At 37.8% G+C, this 21442-nt stretch overlaps 1 protein-coding gene across 1 annotated transcript in view; it reads right to left on the bottom strand.

Moving 5' to 3' along the window:
- LOC135222013 (exportin-7-like) overlaps positions 1–21442 on the bottom strand; it is a 364750-nt gene that overhangs the window by 193524 nt on the left and 149784 nt on the right. The window contains exon 17 of the mRNA XM_064260138.1: positions 7993–8210. Within this exon, the coding sequence (XP_064116208.1) occupies positions 7993–8210 (218 nt within the window). The remainder of the gene's footprint in view (positions 1–7992; positions 8211–21442) is intronic.

A 21442-nucleotide genomic window follows, 5' to 3' on the forward strand; every position in this document is an offset into this window, starting at 1 on the left:
AACCCCAACTAAGTATACTGCCCACTTGCTCTGGTAAAATGCTGACGAAGACCTCCCGAGATAGCTGGACATCTGGCCCACTGCTTTGCGAGAAAAGCCTCTCGCTCTCTTGAGATACTTGACAGTCTCCAGCTGTGAAGCGATAGAGATCCTATCGACTGGTGGAACCTTTCCACATGAGGCTGGCAAAGGAGGTTGTGCCATGGGGTAATTTCTCTCGGAACTTCTTACAGAAGATACAGGTCTGGGAACCACTTTGCCTGTGGCCACAGCTTAGCCACCAAGGTCATCCTGAGATTCCTGGAACTCATTACTATATTCTATTCAAAACCTGATGGAACAGGCAGAATGGTGGGAAGGCATACACCTTGAGATTGTCCCAAGGATGCTGTAGAGTCCTCTGCCAGAGAAAGAGGATCCGGGACCACCAAGAAGTAACCTCCAGCTTCCTGTTGGAGTGAGTGGCAAAGAGGTCTAACATGGGTCTTCCACAAAGGTGAAATGGCCTGTCCGGTACATCCTGATGCAGAGACCACTCCTTACCTTGGACTTTATTCTATCGACTTAGCTAGTCAGCCATCACATTCCTCCTGCCTGGAATGTCTCGACTGCCAATGAGTGGAGCTGGCAGCAGAAAGGCGCTGTCTTCTCCAACGAACAATTCTGGGACCATGAATAGACAATCTATAGTTTCTGTCACAGATAAGAGGTCTAACATAGGTCATTCCAAGCAAACAGAAGAGATAATAGGATAATAAGATACCCAAAAAGGGATATCCTATGACAAAATACTCAGCACAGATATGTTCTAGATATCCAACTGTCAACTTGTGCATTCTCTAAATAACTGCACTGAGAACTGAGGAAAAGTCCTTAAGCTGCCCAGGAAACGTGCATCTTCTACAGAGGAGATATCCTATGAGGTGATCCCTTATGACATCATACGATCAGAATGCTACTTATGAGAGGAGACATCCTATGATGAGAGGAGACATCCTATGATGATAGGACACCCCTATTTTGCCTTAGGAACCACCAAGGCAGTGTTCCTGAGCAATGTATCACAGAGATAAGCTGGATCTGAACTACTTCAGAGATGAGAACACCAAGATATAAGCTACATTACTGATCTTTTTACTCAGATGAAAGGATAGGTTGAGCAAGGAATCAAACCCAACCCAATCCCAACCTCTTGAAGAATGGGAAAATCTTGCAGAATCAAGAAGCAGTCAAACCAGCTGGGCTAGGCTAAGAACTCCAACAATTAGGCTAGGATAAGAGGAGAGCCATGTTTGAACAATCTAGGCTAGACCTAGAACCCAACCACTTATGCTAGGATAAGTCAGTGGGAGAAGGTTCGAACTAGCTCACCCATTGTAGGCTAAGCTAGCCAAAGAACTTACCCACTTAGGCTTGCTATGCAAAAATTCAACCAATTAAGCTAAGATGGAAAGGAAAGTTCAAACTAGCCAGACTATGCCAAGCTAGGTTAAGAATCCAACCACTTGCAAGGTTAAGAACTGAACTACTTAAGACTAGGAAGATGGTTAAGCCAGATTCAAACTAGATGGGCTAGGCTAAGAACTCAACCACTCGCTAGGCTAAGTTCTCAACCACTTAGGCTAGGCTTAGATAGTTAATGAGGCAGGTTCGACTGGCTAGGGTAGGCCAGGCAAAGAACTCAAAGACTTGGCTAGGGTAAGAACTAAACCACTTGCTAGACTAAGAACCCAACCACTTAGGAAAGCTAATATGGTTAAGGTATATTTGACCAGTTAGGCTAGGCCAAGCTAAGAACTCAATTACTTGCCAGGCTAAGAATTCAACTATAATATACCTACGCTAGGCTACGTCGACGAAAATTGTCTGTTGGGTGCTTAATTGATGTATGATACATCAACGCAAAAAAAGCCTACTTGGCAAAAACTTTTGAATCACGCACTTGAGGGATGCTGGGAGCTCACGGATCAAGCTGTTGTTTTGTTTACAAGTGTTACACAGGCGGCCATTCTTGAATTTCTTTCTTCTCGCACTAAAAACATCAGCGACACATCTCAGAAATTATATTGTCACTTTTACATAATTTTTGCGCCATCTTATATTAGCCGTTACACAGAGTTTTATATATGAAAATGTGTGCAATTTCATGTAGAATACAACAAAAAATAACCCATGGTTGTAACTTTTATCAGTTTTGAAATATTTTCATACAAACCACGATAAGTGCCAAAATTTCAACCTTCAGTAAACTTTGACTCGACCGAAATGGTCGACAAATGCAATTGTAAGCTAAAACTCTTGTATTCTAGTAATATTCAATTATTTACCTTCATTTTGTAACAAATTGGAAGTCTCTAGCGCAATATTTCATATATGAACAAATGACAAATTTGTAACTAATTTGTATTTTTCATAACTAACAAACCCGAGGTCTTAACAGTTAAAGGCCCACCTCGAACCACCACTCTAGCAGTCTAAACTGGGTTTGAAGTGTAACTTGCGGGTCACGGGACACCAAGGGCATTCTGAATAATCCATGCTCCTAAACCACTCTTGTCCCTTGTATCTGGATCTACCATCACCCCTCTCTTCCCTATTACCAAGAGGAGTGTGTTGCTACTGAAAAGTATACTATACTATAGAAAAACTTTACAGTATGGCTGACCACCTCACCTGCATCTAGTCCGTTCCAGCTTATGATGGTACTCTCCTTCATACTCTCCGTAGGTAAAGGAGTAGAAAGATAGTAGTAATGAAGAAAGACCAGTCATCCCATTCATTCTACTTTCACACCTTCATCTTAGACTAGACACAAACTGACCCTTCAGAGGTACTGGATGAGCTATACCACTTGCTGGGCCGCCACCACTGGACCCAAGGAAAAAAAGTCCAAGGATCTATGGGCAACGTCTTTTAAATAAAAGGAAGTGGACGTTGTTTGGCGTTTCCAAATACCAGCTTTCAGGATTCTCTCCACAGACATATTCTTCTTGAATGCCAAAGAAGTGCTCAAGCCCCTGATGTCATGAGCTCTAGCCCTCTCCAGGCTACTGGACCCTCTATCTTCTGCCATATATGCATTCCTGATTGTTTCTCTCAGCCAAAACGATATTGTGTTCCTGGACACTTCCTTTTTGTTCCGTCCTGTACTTACGAACAACCTCCGGCACCCCGGCCTGAGGTGCCTAAGCGATGACGCCGAGCTAGAGGAAGAAGACAAAGGAGACGAATCAAGCCTTTTTTTTCGTCTTTCTTAGCAATTTTCTCCTCTAGATCTTGTAATTTCTTCATTACTGTGTGTACCAATGAGTCAGAAGGCGTATTTGGCTCAGGAGGCAGCGAAGTAGATCGAGAAGCAGTAGGCTGTGACGTCATTGCGTCTGCCATGTCGGTGTGTGACGCCAGTTGTGACGTCACCAATCTTGTAGGGAGAGACTGGGCGGCTGCTGCTGGCATCCCTGCGTTTGCAGCAAAACTACCTCCAACGTTCTGCATCGCCGGAAACATTGAAGTTGCTGGTGTAGCTGTGGCATTAGTTCCCATAAAGTGCAAGCCAGGGGGATGAGGAACATTCAGCACTGCCAAACTCAGCTGGAATCGCGACGCCATATATTGAGACAGCAAACCCTCCAAGGCTGGTACGCCTGGTAGGCCTAAAGCTGTCCACGTACCCTCCATTCTCTGAGCATCGGGAGCCGGCACCTGGAACAAAGATGGCAATGCTCCCCCGACCGGGGGGGCGGGAACAATGGACCATAATTATGCATAAAATTACACAAAACCCCTCCTGGAGTTTCTGAAAGCGAATCGCTAGAAGAAACTGAAGCAGTATGGGAAAAATCAAAAGCAGGCGACGAAACATATGGAGCAGTCTGGTATATTGCCGATACAAAAGAAGCCGGCGATGCTTGGTCATCCAAAGATGGCGTCGTCTCCTTTCTTTTGTACTGGCCTTTCTCATAAAACTTCCTCCACTGTTCCACCGACCAACTATGACAAACTGAACAAGGATTAGTAATTGTACATACATTTTCTCTGCATCTACTACACATTGGATGAGGACCTGTCGATACGGAAAGCCCCTCACTCCAGGGCATTTCCTTTGCCTCTTCCTTGAATCAGAAGTTCCCGTTGGTGAAGCAAAAACATCGTACACACCCTTACACATACATCCACACTGAGCACACCCAGAGAAAGAAAAATTAACAAGTAAAATGAAAGTGAAATGGATTAAATTGCAAACTAAAACCGGCTTTAAAACAGATAGAAAGTAAACATGTCCTATCTTAAAGGCGGTAGAAAAGTAACTGGCAGGTCACGGGACGTCAAGGGCATTCTGGATAACACAGGCCCCATGACCTGGTATAAATGCCATTAGTCCCTGGATCTCACAAGTTTAATTTTAATTTTACCAGTTTCCAGCTTGGTGCTAATAGAATCCTAATGTTAAGACCGAAGGTTTGTTTCATATATGAACGAACTACAGTAATTATTTACTATTGTACGATGGCTGAAATGCAAGCACATGTTGTCATCAGATTCAGTTTGGTTGTTGTAGCAAAACAACAGTTTTCATTCAGTTGTTTATAGCTGTAGTATTTAACCCTTAAACGCCAAAGGGGTATAATAAAAATCGTCTCCCGTATGCCGAGGGGGTCTCGGAGTGAGCGCCGAAGCGGAAAAAATATTTTTTCAAAAAATTACAGCGGTCTTAGTTTTCAAGATTAAGAGTTCATTTTTGGCTCCTTTTTTGGTCATTGCCTGAAGTTTAGTATGCAACCATCAGAAATGAAAAAAATATCATCATATATAAATAATGCAATATATGATAGTGCAAAAACAAAATTTCATATATAATTGTATTCTAATCACGCTGTGAGCAAAACGGTTAAAGCTAACGAGTTCATTTTTTTTTATTGTACACTAATTGCAATAATTTTGGTATATAACACATTGTAAAACGACCAAAGTAACACAGAAAATATTATCACAAAATGATGCATGAATTCGTAACGAGCAGACATAAAAAAATTTTTTTTTCAAAAATTCACCATAAATCTAAATATTGTTCTAGACTTCCAATTTCTTTCAAAATAAAGATAAATGATTGAATATTACTATACTGTAAGAGTTTTAGCTTACAATTGCAGTTTTCAACCATTTCGGACGAGTTAAAGTTGACCGAATGTTGAATTTTTTTAATAATTTTTTTTTATATGCAAATATTTTGAAAATGAGAAAAGCTACAACCTTCAATTATTTTTTGTTGTATTTTACATGAAATTGCGCACATATTTACATATAAATCTCTATGAAAGGCCTAATATGAAATGGAGCAAATATTCCGAGAATGCGACATACGCATTTCAGAGATTTGCAGCGGAGAATCCGCGCACGGAGGGAAGGAAAGTTTTTTTTTTTAAATTCACCATAAATCTAAATATTGTGCTAGAGACTTCAATTTGTTTCAAAATGAAGATAAATGACTGAATATTACTAGACTGTAAGAGTTTTAGCTTACAATTGCGTTTTTCGACCATTTCGGTAGAGTCAAAGTTGACCTTAACATGTTTTTTTTTTTTCTATTTATCGTGATTTATATGCAAATATTTCGAAAATGAGAAAAGCTACAACCTTCAATTATTGTTTGTTGTATTCTACATGAAATTGCACACATTTTCATATATAAAACCTTATGTGACGGCTAATTTAAAATGTTGCAAACATTACGACAATCACACGTATGATTTTTTCGGAAGAGTTACCTCGCGGATGTAAGGAAAATGTTTTTTTTTTTTCCCATAAATTCACCATAAATCTAAATATTGTGCTAGAGACTTCCAATTTGTTGCAAAATGAAGGTAAATGATTGAATATTACTAGAATATAAGTGTTTTAGCTTACAATTGCATTTTTTGACCATTTCGGTAGAGTCAAAGTTGACCGAAGGTTGAAATTTTGGCACTTATCATTTATATAAAAATATTTCAAAACTGATAAAAGCTATAACCATGGGTTGTTTTTAGTTGTATTGTGCATGATATTGCGCACATTTCCCTATATAAAACTTTATGTAACGGCTAATTTAAAATGGTGCAAACATTACGACAATCGCATGTACGATTTTTTCGGAAGAGTTACCGTGCGGACATAAGGAAAAAGTTTTTTTCATAAATTCACCATAAATCGAAATATTGTGCTAGAGACTTCCAATTTGTTGCAGAGTGAAGGTAAATGATTGAATATTACTAGAATATAAGAGTTTTACCTTACAATTGCGTTTTTCGACCATTTCAGTAGAGTCAAAGTTGACCGAAAGTTGAAATTTTGGCACTTATTGTGATTTATAAGAAAATATTTCAAAACTGATAAAAGCTATAAGCATGAGTAATTTTTGTTGTATTCTACATGAAATTGCGCACATTTTCATATATAATACTCCATGTAACGGCTAATTTAAAATGGTGCAAAAATTACGTCAAAGTGACAAAATAATTTCTGAGATGTGTCACTGATACTTTTTAGTGCGATGAGAAAGAAATTCGCGCTTGCGTGCCTGCGTAATGATTGTAAACAAAACAACACCTTGATCCGTGAACTCCCAGCATCCCCCAAGGCGCGTGACTCAAAAGTTTTTGGCCGGTAGGCCTATAAGTATTTTTCTGCAAATTTTTAAAGAAAACTTTTCTATGTCGACATAAAATACGTCCAATCGGCACCCGACAGACAATTTATCTCGACGTAAAATACGTCCAATAGGCGTCTAAGGGTTAAGTGACAATTATAATGTTAGTAACCATATTTCTATCATTTGCTTTTGCTTTTTCAACTTATTTAACTAGTAGATATGATAAATACAGAGAATGATGAAAGGTGACTTTTTTTTTTTCTCTCTCTCTCTCTCTTATTCCAGCCCATGGTTTACCTGCAAGTTCATTGAATCTGACATTCAAAATCTGTAGAACTACTGTGCAGGTCATAGTAAATAATTATGCAAATGAAATTCCATATTTTCATTAAAAAGTTATTACATAATAGGGCAAAATCTGGCAAGTTAAGACCGAAGGTTTGTTTCGTATATGAACAACTGGCCATACCATTAAGGCATTGTTAATCAGTCTAGGGCACCGTAAGGTGGATTGTTGTGCCCATAAACTATTGAATTTCGGTTAGTGGTGATTTTCAGTTAATGTCAAGCCCCCAGGAACAAAACACCAGTCGGTAACCGGGGGCAGCCCAAATTTGCTTATCAAGCTGTCGGAACAGAACATCCCCCCTTGATAAATGGGGACTGCCTGTAGTCACAACAACAGTGACTTTTTCATTGATACATATAGGTCCATTATGAGTTAACTACTCATGGTAGGACTAACCAGCACTTTATATGGCCAAAGCATCTTTCTCCACATGGGGTCGTTGGTGATATGCATACTCCAAATTGCCTAAGTGTGGTTTCATGTTTAAACTGCAGTGTGGATAAACCCTTACAGCTATCTTGGATTTTTGGTTTCTCACGATCAATTATATTAACAGGACTAAACTGAATTTCATTTGTCCATTGACTACGGTATGTTGTCCAAGCTTTAATTATCATTATTATGATGCCAATAAACTAGGATTAGAACAAAGAGCCCATTGTCAAACTAATAATGCATAAAAAACCTAGTAATCACCAGTTATAACTTACAAGCTCTTCAACTAAACTTATAACTACTGAAATTCCAAAAACTAGGAGGTAAAATATCTGAAGAAATAAAATTTAAAAGAGCATAAAATTCTGAGACTGCATACATTAATGTACTCACATTTTGATTTGTAAAATGATTTTGCAAATGTGAAACAATGTAACATTACAAATAAATGCTAATAAATACTTTTGGATTGCTGGTTGTTGAGAATGTAACTTGGGAATCAGGGGGCTGGCTATATACTAAAGACAAGAACTGTTGATAAATCACACTGTAAAATTGAAGGAAAGAAATGAGTACTTACTAATAAATCTGACTGTGGTATAGAAAGTAACAACTTCACAAATGTGTGTAGTGCAGAGTCTAGAGCATCGTCCCCATAGAGTCTAAAGACACCAAAATTTACGTAGTTCCCACATAATGCCGCCTTGAGCATAGAGAAGCAGATGCTAATACCCTTGAGCCTCATTGGATACATCTGATCCTTTGGAATGTTGTCCCCCTGGGCTAATATTCTAGAACCTGCAAAAAGATAAATCTTTAATTGCACACAAATTTATTTAAATAATAGTCACTACTGATGCCCAACTTTATAAACCATTAGGGATTAATGTCAATAACAACTGAAAGCATCAAGTAAATCTCATTATGTAAATGAAAACTTTCATTAGAGACGGACAAGTCAAAGTGGAATCTCTTAGAATTATTTACAAATGCTGAAAATCTGAGTTACAAAAATCTTCTGGTCAGCGATGTAATTTTCAAATTACAGTCATCATTTCTAATCAGTTATAATTCAACTAACATTATCTATGTACCAAAACTCATGTAGTTGGGGTTAGTAGCCAAAGATAATGTAAATATTGACATAAAGTAACGGTCACCTTAAAAACTACACAAATTAAATACCCCTGTTAAAACTGGTCTTAACATCTGATGACACTATATATTCAATATGTTCAGAGAACAATATTAAAAAACATGACTGCAGGCTATATTTATGCTGGAAAGTATACAGAAATACTGATTACTACTATTTCTAATACTCTTGCTTTACAGATCCAAAGTTATAACAGTAGTGTTCTAATAAATAGCTAAATGATATAGAATCTTTGTCTAATAATTTCCAAGACAAGCAATCAGATGGGCTTTAAAGCTGAGGATATCAGGAACACTCTAAAGCTGGTGATGTTACTTCTCCATGAGTGAGGAGTAGGGCATGTATACCAGACAAATATAAATTCAATGATGTTCAACGATCACATGCACTGTTAATCTTACGTTATCATATACCTCATTATATTTTCCTACTAACCCCAAAAATATTAATCTTTAGACCTAAATATAAATCAATAATATGAAGTTTTCCTACATAACAGTTATATCTATTCAATTATCGTGAAATGACAAATTTTTTAATCAGTTTGTATTTTTCATAACTAACAAACCTGAGATCTTAACATTAGATTAAATCTTCCAGCAACAGCTGGAAAACCAGTAAAATTAATAAAAAATGTGTAAGCAAGGAACTATTGGCATCGTGCTTGATCACAAGGGGGGATCTCCCACAATGCCTTCAGTAGCTTGTGATCACATCAGATACTCTTCCAACCTTGTTTAACTGTAAGAGGGGTGGCTTGAGGTGGGCCTTTACATGTTAAGACCTTAGGTTTGTTAGCTATGAAAAATACAAATTAATCCTAAAATTTGTCAATTGTTCATATACAAAACAAACCTTTGGCCTTAACATTAGGATAGACTTACTCATTGGTGGGAGGTAAATAAATTATAACCCGACTGGGAGTTTGAAACACTTAGTCAATTTCCGAATGAGAGATATTCCAAGAGAATTAACCTCAATCTCTGAACCTTTGATATATGAATATCTTGAGGTTCTTAATTCTGGGTGTTTCATACAATGACATTTCATTGCATCAGCAGAAAGCAGAGAGATATCTGTTCCCATATCAAATCAACATTTATGTGGCTTTGTCATCACCAGCCAATTATCCAGGTACTACCTTATCAACCTGATCCCTTGAGCATGTGCCCACATCAACATGAGAGTGAATACTCTTCTAAACATGTGAGGAGATGCTGTCAATCCAAAACATAGAACTCTGTATTAAAATACCTTTTCTGCGAGATTGGATCTGGGAAATTTCCTTGATGATGAATTGTAATCTGGAAGTAAACACCCTTCAAGTCTATTGTCAGCATAAATCCCTGTCTCTGACCACTGCTAGTAACAGCAGTAAAATCCACTTGCTCTATAGCTCCCTTCTCCATCATTTTCCTCACTTCCTCTTGCAGAATAGGGAATTTCTGAGACCCAGGAGTGTAAGAAAGGTCTGGTAACGGATGATCTGCAAGAGGAGGAGTGAAATCAAATGGGATCAGATAGCCCACTCTGAGCACATCCACTATCCACTGCTCTGCTCCAAATTTCTGCCACACCTCCCAATGACTCGCCAGACATTCCCCCAATGGTGTGACTGGGTGGAGAGTGGGTGGAGAGAGGTGCCTAACCTATTGTCTCGCAACCCTTCCTCTGCCCTTATTTCCCCTTCCTCTACTAGGTCAGCTGTGAATTGGCCGCTATAATAATTTCTTCCTTGGAGAAGGACTCGTCGTCTTTGGGGAAGGATTAGACCTCACAATTCTCTCCTGGGGTGTTTAAAGTTGAGCCTGTCTTATTTCCAAAGGGTGATTTCTTGTTGACTTGCTTACTGCTTGTTGAACCAATTTATCATTGGAATCCATCCATCTTCTATTAATTGCTGCTTCTAGTCTGTCCTTTGGCAACAGAAACTGCCACTCTAGGATATCACCATTTTGCAGAGCTAGCAGGGAATTCACATCTACAGCACAATCAACTTTGCCAATACTGTATCTCTTCTCATCAACTGGATATTTAGCCAAATGTTGGCACGTAAGTTTGTTAAAATACAAAATCACTTTGGAACTAGACTGAAGTAACCTGACAAAGGCTGTTTCATTCACTAATCCCCTGGTTGAATCTGAAGAGGTAAACTTAGCCACCACTGTTGACCAAGATCTAACCGCGATTCCAATGTAGCAGAATCTTGATAACAAAGTGAGGGACAATCCATTTTTGCCTAGTCTAAGGTCAACCCAGGTCTTAATTGCATAACATCTGGATTGATATGCCCAGGAAGGGAACAACAGATGTTGCATAATACTCCCTATGTCTCTGCAACGGTTTTTTTTTTTTTAACAATTTATTTGGTCGCAAAGAATTATCCCTTCCTGAAATCCATGCATTCACATGCTGTAATACCGATTCCGAAATGACTTGATTATGGTAATTCATACAACACCTTTATATCTTTCTCTGGTCCTATAAGTGCTTCAATTGCAGTCAGAGCTATGGTGGAAAGCATTTCAGACCACCTTGGAAGATTATGGAATTGATGAATCAAGGCAATAACTTCAGTATAAGCAGCTAGAAACTCCAGATTCCCTAATTCCTCTGCTTCCAAAATATCCCTGTTTCCTGTGACAGCCAAAGAAACCTTGGACGGGGAGGTAAAATGATCCATGATATCCAGATACCCATATAAACTCACAGGAATCACACCCACTGAAACACAAAGAACAGAAAAAGCAGAGAAACTAAACCAGCTTTAAAAGGACAGAGATCAATCATGTCTTCTATTAAAGGCAGTAGGAAACGGATGTGATCATCAGATGCCGCAGGCATTATGGAAGATCCCACAGACCTCGTGATCAAGCAAAGATGCCAAAAATTCCTTGTGTATACAAATTTTTATTAATTTTACCATTTTTCCAACTGGCACTAGCAGATTTATCCTAATGTTAAGGCCGAATTTTTTTTACGTATATGAACAATTTGAGTTTTAATTTATGCTAAGTTTATATTTGTCTTTTCAAATCATTAAGATGCTCATGTACCTATGTCTCAGGACAACCTTTCTGTATATAATCATTATAAAAAAAATACTCATAATAGCACCAGTTATAAAATGGAGAAACAAACCCACAGTTACGTGAATGTACATATAGTTAACAATAAAACTGTACAGATAGCTTTCAGGATTCGGTTTGGTTTCCCTTTTCAATCTCTGCAAAGGGGAATTGATTAGATTTCTGCATGCTATCTGTACAGTTTTACCATTAAATATATGTACATATACAGTATATACTCACATATCATAAAACTTTTGAATACCTAATTTTGGAGCTAATCTTAAGGGGGTTGCATCGCACATGATATAAATTCAAGTGTGTATCACATATTAGTATTGTATAAAAAAAAAAAAGCATATTGGATATGCATCTTTAAAAAAGTTATGCTTTACTTCACTGTATCCAATAACATTATATGAATTTTCAAATTACTATTTGCTTGTATTATAGAATACAAACATAGCAATTAACTCTTAAACGCCGAGCTGGTATTTGCGAAAGTGTCTCCCATATGACAGCAGCGTTCACGAGTGAGCGTTGAAGCGGATTTTTTTTTTTTTTTTTTTTTTTTTTTTTTTTTTTTTTTTTTTTGTAATTGCCTGAAGTTTAGTATGCAACCATCAAAAATGAAAAAAATATAATTATCATATATAAATATTGGAATATATGACAGCGCAAAAAAAAAAAAATTCCTATATAATTGTATACAAATCGCGCTGTGAGCAAAACAATTAAAGCTAATGAGTTAATTTTTTTCCTTGTATTGTACACTAAATTGCAATGATTTTGGTATATAACAAATTGTAAAACAATCAAAGCAACAAAGAGAAAATATTATCACAATATGATGCATGAATTCATAACGTGCAGACGTAAAAAAAAAAAAAAAAAAAAAAAAAAAAACAAAAAAAAAAAAAAAAAAAAAAAAAAAAAAAAAAAAATTTCAAAAATTCACCATAAATCAAAATATTGTGCAAGAGACTTCCAATTTGTTGCAAAATGAAGGTAATTGACTGAATATTACTAGACTGTAAGTGTTGTAGCTTACAATTGCGTTTTTCTACCATTTTGATCGAGTCAAAGTTGACCGAAGCTCAAATTTTTTCTATTTATCGTGATTTATATGAAAATATTTCAAAACTGATAAAAGCTACAACCATGGGTTATTTTTTGTTGTATTCTACATGAAATTGCACACTTTTTCATATATAAAACTTTATGTAATGGCCAATATAAAACAGAGCAAACATTACGACAATCTGACGAAAGAATTTATTTTTCTGGTAGTCTGGTAGAGTTAACGCGCAGACGTAAGGAAAAAGTTTTTTTTTATTTATAAATTCACCATAAATCGAAATATTGTGCTAGAGACTTCCTATCTGTTGCAAAATGAAGGTAAATGATTGAATATTACTAGAATGTAAGAGTTTTAGCTTACGATTGCGTTTTTTTACCATTTCGGTCAAGTCAAAGCTGACAGAAGGTTGAAATTTTGGCACTTATCGTGATTTATATGAAAATATTTCAAAACTGATAAATGCTACAAGCAAAAAGGCTGTTTTATCATATTCGGTTGTTCATAGCAAATCAGCTGTTTCTTGCTGTGCCCGTTTTCAAACCAAGTATATCTTTACTAATGATATTTTTGGCGTTCTCTTTTACTTTTTTCAATTGACAAAATTTTAATCAATTTCTATTTTTCATAACTAACAAACCTTCGGTCTTAACATTATGATAATACTAGTGCCAAGGTGGAAACCGGTAGAATTAATAAAAACTTGTGTGATCCAGGGACTATTGGCATCTGTACCAGGTCACAGGATTGTAGTACCCAGAATGCCTGACTAAAAAATGAAACACATAAAGAGGAGGAAAAGAGGCTAGCCTATTGTTATTTAGTCTCGTAAATTCAACTCTCATGATACATGAAATACGTGATAAAATAATTTTTTGAGGGTGAAAACTTGGGGGTCGCATGATATGCAAGATCGCATGTTACATGAGCATACAGGGTACATAACTATGGACTTGTTTCTCAATAAATATCATCATCATTAAATTAGGCTATCAGCAATAAAAGCAGGAACTATTATGGAGAAATCAATGAACACTGCGCAATACATACTTCTCCATAATGGTGTCCATCACTGTCCCTGCTTTTATTTTTTCTCTTAACATGCCACCTGCCCCAACACTGTGTAGGGGTAATGGAGTCTAGCACAACAATGGCCTTAAGGCACAACTCCTAATGCAATTGCTTATTACTTGATAGTTTGTATATTGTCATAACCAGTTGACATTTATATTTTCTTTATTTTCCTGGTTTCTTTGTCTTGTAATTTTCCTTTGCTTTCCTACTCCGTACGTATATCATTTAATTAATAATTTACCTACATACATATCTGACATAGCCTTTTACTCTAATGTACATAAAAAGGGCGATTCTAATTGACTTAATGGAAGAAAACCTTCCTCTAATATAGGTACCAACTAGCATAACTTTGGTGTGGTCTGTTCAAAACTGCAGATTTGCTATTGCTTTAGTGAAAGACCAGAATTTTACCTTTCTCTTTTTTTTTTTTAATTGCTTAATAATGGATAATTCATTTACAGGCGGCCCCAGTTAAGGGCTCAATCACTCAGCGGCGAATCGGTTTTACGGCTGTCATAAAAAATATTCATTAAAAAAATAAGGTATTTTTATGGCACAATTTTCAGTTAACAGCGCCGCTGTCTAACGAGTTCATACATTTGTAGAAATGCTGTTCAGACCATAAAAGTTAGGCAAATTATGTTAACAATTTTATGGAGAGTTTATTATATAGGTATTAGGGTAAAATATATGCCTCTGATGCTGTTCTATGCCAAAAATATAGAGTTCCATAAGTGCAAATTTAGCTATGGATGTGTTGATTTATTAATGTTCATGCTTTTATGTTTAAAATGTGTATGAAAATGTATTTAACTATAAGGTATTTTTATTTCTGCACAGAAATATGAAACGAAGGCAGCATTTGAAACTGCCCTTCACATTATTAAATACGATGTTTTTTCATGTTCTTTCCTGTGAGCCGCCGTCTGCTGCTCTTCCGAAAATATAGTTAAAAAAAAAGAGCAAATTAGCGATCGATGTGTCGATTTTATAAATGTTCATGCTATTATGTTTAAAATGTGTATGAAAATGTATTACATATAGGGTATTTTTAATGCTGTGCAGAAATATGATAAAAAGGCAGGCTTTTGAAACTGCCCTTCAAGTTATCGAATACAATGTTTTATCATGTTCGTTCTTGTAAGCCGCCGTCTGCCGCTCTTCTGAAAATATAGAGCTGAAAAAGAGTGCAAATTTAGCGATCAATGAGTCGATTTTTTAAATGTTTACGCTTTTATGTTTAAAATGTGTATAAAAGTATATTACGTATGTGGTATTTTTATTTATGTACTTAAATAAGATACAAATTAAGGCAGCCTTTGTAACTACGCTCCACGTTGTCAGGGGATGTTTTTTCATGTTCGTTCTTGTCCACCACTGTTCCGAAAAATGCAAGGTGTTATTTTATTAATTATGCATCTTTTCCATAAATCCTTTAAAAAGTTATACATTATTTCACTGTATCCAATAATACTGTATGTAGTCTCATATTAGTGTATTATAAAACACTATGGCAAAATTTAAGCCAGTATTCCGCGGAGCGACCAATGTTGTGGTTTGAAATCAGCTGATGGCAAATACAAGTTTGTTTTGCCATAACGCAATTCTGAGCAAATTCTCTTGCTTCTAGTTAACATGACCAAATATCTAAATACTTGACTTATATGAGACAAAGTAAATTTTCCTTATACAACGTGTTTTTAGGGGGAAATATTAATTGAATATGTCTCATTGTGAATGTGAACTACTTTTTTATTTGCATTAACAGATTACGTTGGTGGCATGTTTATTGCATAAAAATATTACAAGATTCCGTTCGCAATTCTCCTTTATATCATCGTAATACGAACTTTATGTTATTTATTTTATATCGGCGTGAAACCAACAGTAAAATGTGTTCTTTCAAGCACAGTAGTTTTGATTAAAATGATTTTATCTCAATTTTATCTACGGTTATGTTTGATGGCACACGTTTACTGGAGTTTTATCCTTGTTGCCAATGTACGATAATAGTCATTAGCAGTTTGAACAGTTTTCTCAGCTTCAGTTATAACTAGGTTGAAATTTAACAGTATATTTCCCGATTGATCTTTGATCTATATTGATCTTTGATCTATAGTGAATAAAGTTATTACATTAAGATATCTCAGTTCTATTCTATACATAAAGCCATTTATAACAACTACGGTAATAGTGTACTGTAGTACGATGATTGAAATACAAGACAAACAGATGTTATCCAATTCGGTTGTATTCAGGGGAAAAAAAAAAAAAAAAAAAAAAAGTTTCTCGTTCGGTTGTTCATGGCTGTACACGTTCACGCAACAAGTATAATGTTAAAACCATACTTTCATCATTCTCCTTTGCTGTAATTGAACTTATGTAACTAGAAGATGGATACAGTTAGGCTATTGTAATTTGGTCTCTCATAAAATCGGACTATCGTAAGACAAATGATCGTAACTTGAACACTACAGCTACCTGTAGACTGTATAAACCTTATTGTATCTTTACATACTCTAGACACCCAAAGGATTAAAGCTAGGTTTTTTCACTTTACAGTATTTATAATGCTATAATGTACTGTACAGTACTACTATACAGTAAATTATTTAGTACTATACTGCATAAATATAATTTTACTTATTGTGCCATTGTGGGATTACGGCGCCTTTGACTGGTCTTGAGTTTCGAAAAAAGGTGTGTAGCGGCGTAGGCTTTAAAATTGCTGTCAAAAATCACTTAGCGTCGGCAGCCAGGAACGGAACCCCTGCCGCTAACCGAGGGCCGCCTGTATTTACCTTACAAACATGAAAATTCTAAATATAATAAACTTTCATCAACTAAATTTAAACTTGGATATGGAACTCCAAATACACAATCAACTTTTAGAGTACATTAGGTTTTCTATTAATTTTTTAGAACAGTACAGTAGTACAGAGTTTGCAAAAGGCCACCTAACATGTTTATATAAACAATATAATTTAATGCATTTTTTTACTAGACAACAAAAAAGCAAATGCAAAATTGAAAAATAAAACTAAATAATGGATATAAACTTAACCACTTTGGGACCGTGACATTTCTACGACATCACTCCCCGTGACATATATACTATGTTGTCACAACTCCATAGCGCAACAGGAAAGCTTGCTGTGTTGGGTTGTCTCCTATTGGTTTTTGTAGGCGTGGGCAGGCTGTACTAACACACTAAGCTCCTCCTACTTTTTTTTTTCTTTTTTTTTTTTTTTTGCAGCCAATCGAGGACATTCTTGGCTATGATGTCACAGCCTCCTCATCAATTAATGCACAATCATGGTTGAGTTTATGCATGTTTTTTCACGATTTTTTCTTTTTTTTTCTCTAGTAATTTTCTTCATTTTATTTGCATTTTTAATGCAAAACCATGAGTGAGAACAGTGATATCTCTTCCGAGGAATACATTCCTTCTGAGGAAGAGTAAGAAAGTGGTGACGAGCTCTCAAGTGATAATGACATGGAAGAATAAGAGGTGGAAGGTTGGTTTACATGTTAACAACATATTCGAGGATCATCGTCCAACAGGGTTGCCAGACTTTTGTGATGTTTTTCAGGGATAAATCAAGCGCCTGGGGATGCATGTAATTTTTTTTATGATACTGTAATGAAAAATGACAAATTTTCTAATGCAATTTGTATTTTTCATAGCTACAAACCTGAGGTCTTAACAATAGGATAAATTCTAGTGCCTAGCTGGATCCGGTCAAATAGCAAACGAAAGCAAGGAATCTTGTGAGATCTGGCAATGCGCGAGTAATCGGGTGAAAAGTGGTCAAGGACCATGCACCCACACCACAGCGTTCAGTCTTTCCCAACTCAGGATGTCTCAGTAAGACAGCAAGGCAGCTAGAGGTGGGCAGTACAATGTTAAGACCTCAGGTTTGTAGCAATGAAAAATACAAATTGTCTTAGAAATTTGTCATTTTTCATACACAAACAAACCTTCAGTCTTAACAATAGGATAGACTTATACTTGGAGGGAGGTACGGACATCCTAAACTGGCTGGGGGCCTACCCACCAGTCCAGCTCCAGAAGAAATAACTTACAGAGAAGGACTGATGCCTGTGAGAAGCTAGATACATTGATATCAAACCACCCACTCTGAGTGAAGTACAATGATATATGAAAGAATCATTGCTTAGGGTACTAAAGAGAAACTTTAACTGTCTATAACAAACCAACACACCAGGGATTGTTACCACTCCCTACTCCCCCTTGCCAAGGAGCGGAGCATATGCTACTGAATAGAGGGTTGGTCATTTGCTTTAACTGTCTAATAACAAACCAACACACCAGGGATTGTTACCACTCCCTACTCCCCCTTGCCAAGGAGCGGAGCATATGCTACTGAATAGAGGGTTGGTCATTTGCAAACCAAGCGACCAACCTATCAGTATGACTACCTTACTCACCTGTACCAGACCAGTGTAGAGAATGATGTGTCTATTCCTCAACCTGCCCGAAGGAAGAAGGAAAGGTACAAGAGAAAGAAAGAGACCAGCCAACTCATTCACTCTCATCCACACAATCATCTTAGGTAAGATACAAATGTGCCCTCTTAATGGCAATGATGAGTAACACAATCTGCTGGGCAGCAACCACAGGACCCAGAGAAAAAGTGTCCACAGATCTATGGGCAACATCCTAAAGATAGAAAGAGGTGAAGGTGGACTGGCATAAGCAAGTACCAGCACTCAGCACTCTATGTACAGCACAGTTCTTTTTGAAAGTCAGAGAGGGACCAATACCCCTAACGTCATGCGTTCTAGCCTGCGAAGACGTAGCGGCAGAATTATCAAGAGTTAAGTATGCCTGTCTGATGGCTTCCCATATCCAAAGAGAGATAGTATTCTTTGACACCTCTTTCTTTGTACCTCCCGTGCTAACAAAAGGTCTACGGCAGCCTGGTCTGAGGTGCCGTGTCCTTTCAAGATAGCAATGCAAAGCCCTGACAAGACACAACAAAAGCTCTTAAGCATCAATGCCAACAAAGTCATTGTGATGAAATGGAAAAGGTGAACCTATCATCGTACACAGAGGGATTTTGGGTCTTAGCCATGAATTTCCGGGCCAAATTCGAAGGACACTGACCCCCAACCCCTGGTTACTTCTCATCATAGCTCAGACCGTGCAGCTTCCTCACTCTCTTCGAAGATGCCAAGGCCAGGAGAAAAATGATATTGTTATGATACAATAAAGTTTCATACATACTTACCTGGCAGATATATACATAGCTATCGACTCCGTCGTCCCCGGCAGAAATTCAAATTTCGCGGCACTCGCTACAGGTAGGTCAGGTGATCTACCGCCCTGTTCTGGGTGGCAGGACTAGGAACCATTCCTGTTTTCTAATCAGATTCTCTCTTCCACCTGTCTCCTGCGGGAGGCTGGGTGGTCTTCAATTGTATATATCTGCAGGTAAGTATGTATGAAACTTTATTGTATCATAACAATATCATTTTCATACATTCAACTTACCTGTCAGATATATACATAGCTGATTGACACCCTTTGGTGGAGGGCAAGAGACAGCTAACTACTGACTAGACAGGTAAACAACATATGTTGTAGGTATTTATAGACCTTGGTTCCTACCTTATCAGGTGGAAGACCTCGTGACTGCTGTCTAGGAGTCTGCTTCACCTCAAGAGCCTTAGTGAGATAGTGATCTGTGGCCAAGAGTTCTTGTGGATCTGTCGACGGGGTATCATCCACTTACTCGACAGAACCTAACTGGCATTTGTCAATGGGAGCACATCCGCTTATATGACAACACGCCTTTATTTAAGGAGCACACAACCGATCCCGATCACCCGAACCTAACACCCGTGTTAGTTCTAAGATTGCCAAGAGCTATCCCCAAACTCTTAGCAAACAACCACAAACTCAATAACCACACATACAATAGTACAAAAAAAAAAATTTTGTACCCCTCTAAAAGTCAGCTGTCACTCGATCTCCTAGTGAAGAGAAGTGAAGGTCGCCTGTGCGACACCTGACACTTCCATGCACAGGAAACTCAAGAACACATCCAACAAGAGGGTTACATACATTATTAAGGATCGGTGCTAGCTCCCTTACCCAGAACCGTCTGTGCTGACACAAACGGACCTAGAGAAAAACATTTCTCATATGTAACTCACACATCTTTTAAATAATGAGATGCAAACACAGAGTTGCATCTCCAATAAGTTGCAGCCCCAAAAATGTTTTTAAGTGACATATTTCTTTGGAACGCAATAGAGGTTGCGATTGCCCTAACTTCGTGGGCTCTCACTCTTAAAAGATTAAGAATCAATCTGGACAATTCTTATGAGCTTCCGTAATAACACTTTTAACAAAGAAGGCTAAGGCGTTCTTGGACATTGCTCTCTTGGCTTTGTCTTGCTTTTACTGAGCACCAAAGACTTTTTTGCGAACCCCCCAACTGCTTCTTCCTGTCCAGATAGAATTTAAGAGCTCTAACTGGGCCAAAGGGATCTTTCTGCCTCTCTGCCCACCAAACTAGTAAGTCTTTTACCTCGAAGCTCCTGGGCCAGGGATTCGAAGGGTTTTCATTTTTGGCAAGAAAGAGAGACGGAATGAACAAATTGCAGAGTCTCCTTTGAAGCCGACTCGTGATTCAAGGCATGCAACTCGCTGACTCTTTTTTGCCGTTGCAAGAGACATCAGAAACAAACACTTTCTATGATATTATGAAATGAAGCAGTGTGTGGTGGTTCGAATTCTTCGGAGGATAGAAATTTAAGAACCACATCTAAGTTCCAGCTTGGAACCTTAGGTTCCACTGACTTTGATGTTTCGAAGGAACGAATGAGGTCATGCAAATCCTTATCATTCGTTAGATCTAATCCCTTGTTTCTAAAGACTGCTGAAAGCATACTCCTGTAACCCCTTAATAGTCCGGTACAGAGAATGCGACTTTTCTTCTAGAAAACAGAAGGAAATCCGCAATTTCGGTCACAGAGGTACTGGAAGAGGACAAGATTCTTCGACCTGCACCAGCTTCTGAAAACCTCCCACTTCGATTGGTACACCCGCCTTAGTAGATGATCTGCGGCTCTAGCAATTGCGCTTGCTGCCTGGCGAGAGAAAACCCTCTCGCTCTGACAAGTCTTTCGATAGTCGAAAGGCAGTCAGAGCAAGAGCGGGAAGGGTAGGTTTGATTGGTACCTCTCAAAGTGGGGTTGTTTGAGCAGATCTATTCTGTTTGGAAGAGATCTGGGGAAGTCCACTGTCCACTCCATCACCTCTGTGAACCAAATCTGAGATGGCCAATACGGAGCAATAAGAGTCATTTTGGTTCCTTCGGATGCCACAAATTTTCTGACTACTTCCCCCAGTATCTTGAACGGGGAAAAGCGTAAACATCTAGCCCTGACCAGTCCAGGAGAAAGGCGTCTGTTGCATAAGCCCTGGGATCTTCCACTAGGGCACAAAATGTGTCTATCCTTTTGGAGAGGAATGTGCGAAAAGATCTATTTGAGGCTTCCCCCAAAGATGCCAAAGGCTCTGACAGACTTCTGAGTGGAGTGTCCATTCTGTGGGAAGGACCTAGAACCTCCTGCTCAGTCTGTCCGCTCTCACATTCCTCTCCCCTTGAACAAACCT

Source organism: Macrobrachium nipponense, chromosome 3 (assembly GCF_015104395.2).
Source record: "Macrobrachium nipponense isolate FS-2020 chromosome 3, ASM1510439v2, whole genome shotgun sequence".
NCBI classification, from domain to species: domain Eukaryota; kingdom Metazoa; phylum Arthropoda; class Malacostraca; order Decapoda; family Palaemonidae; genus Macrobrachium; species Macrobrachium nipponense.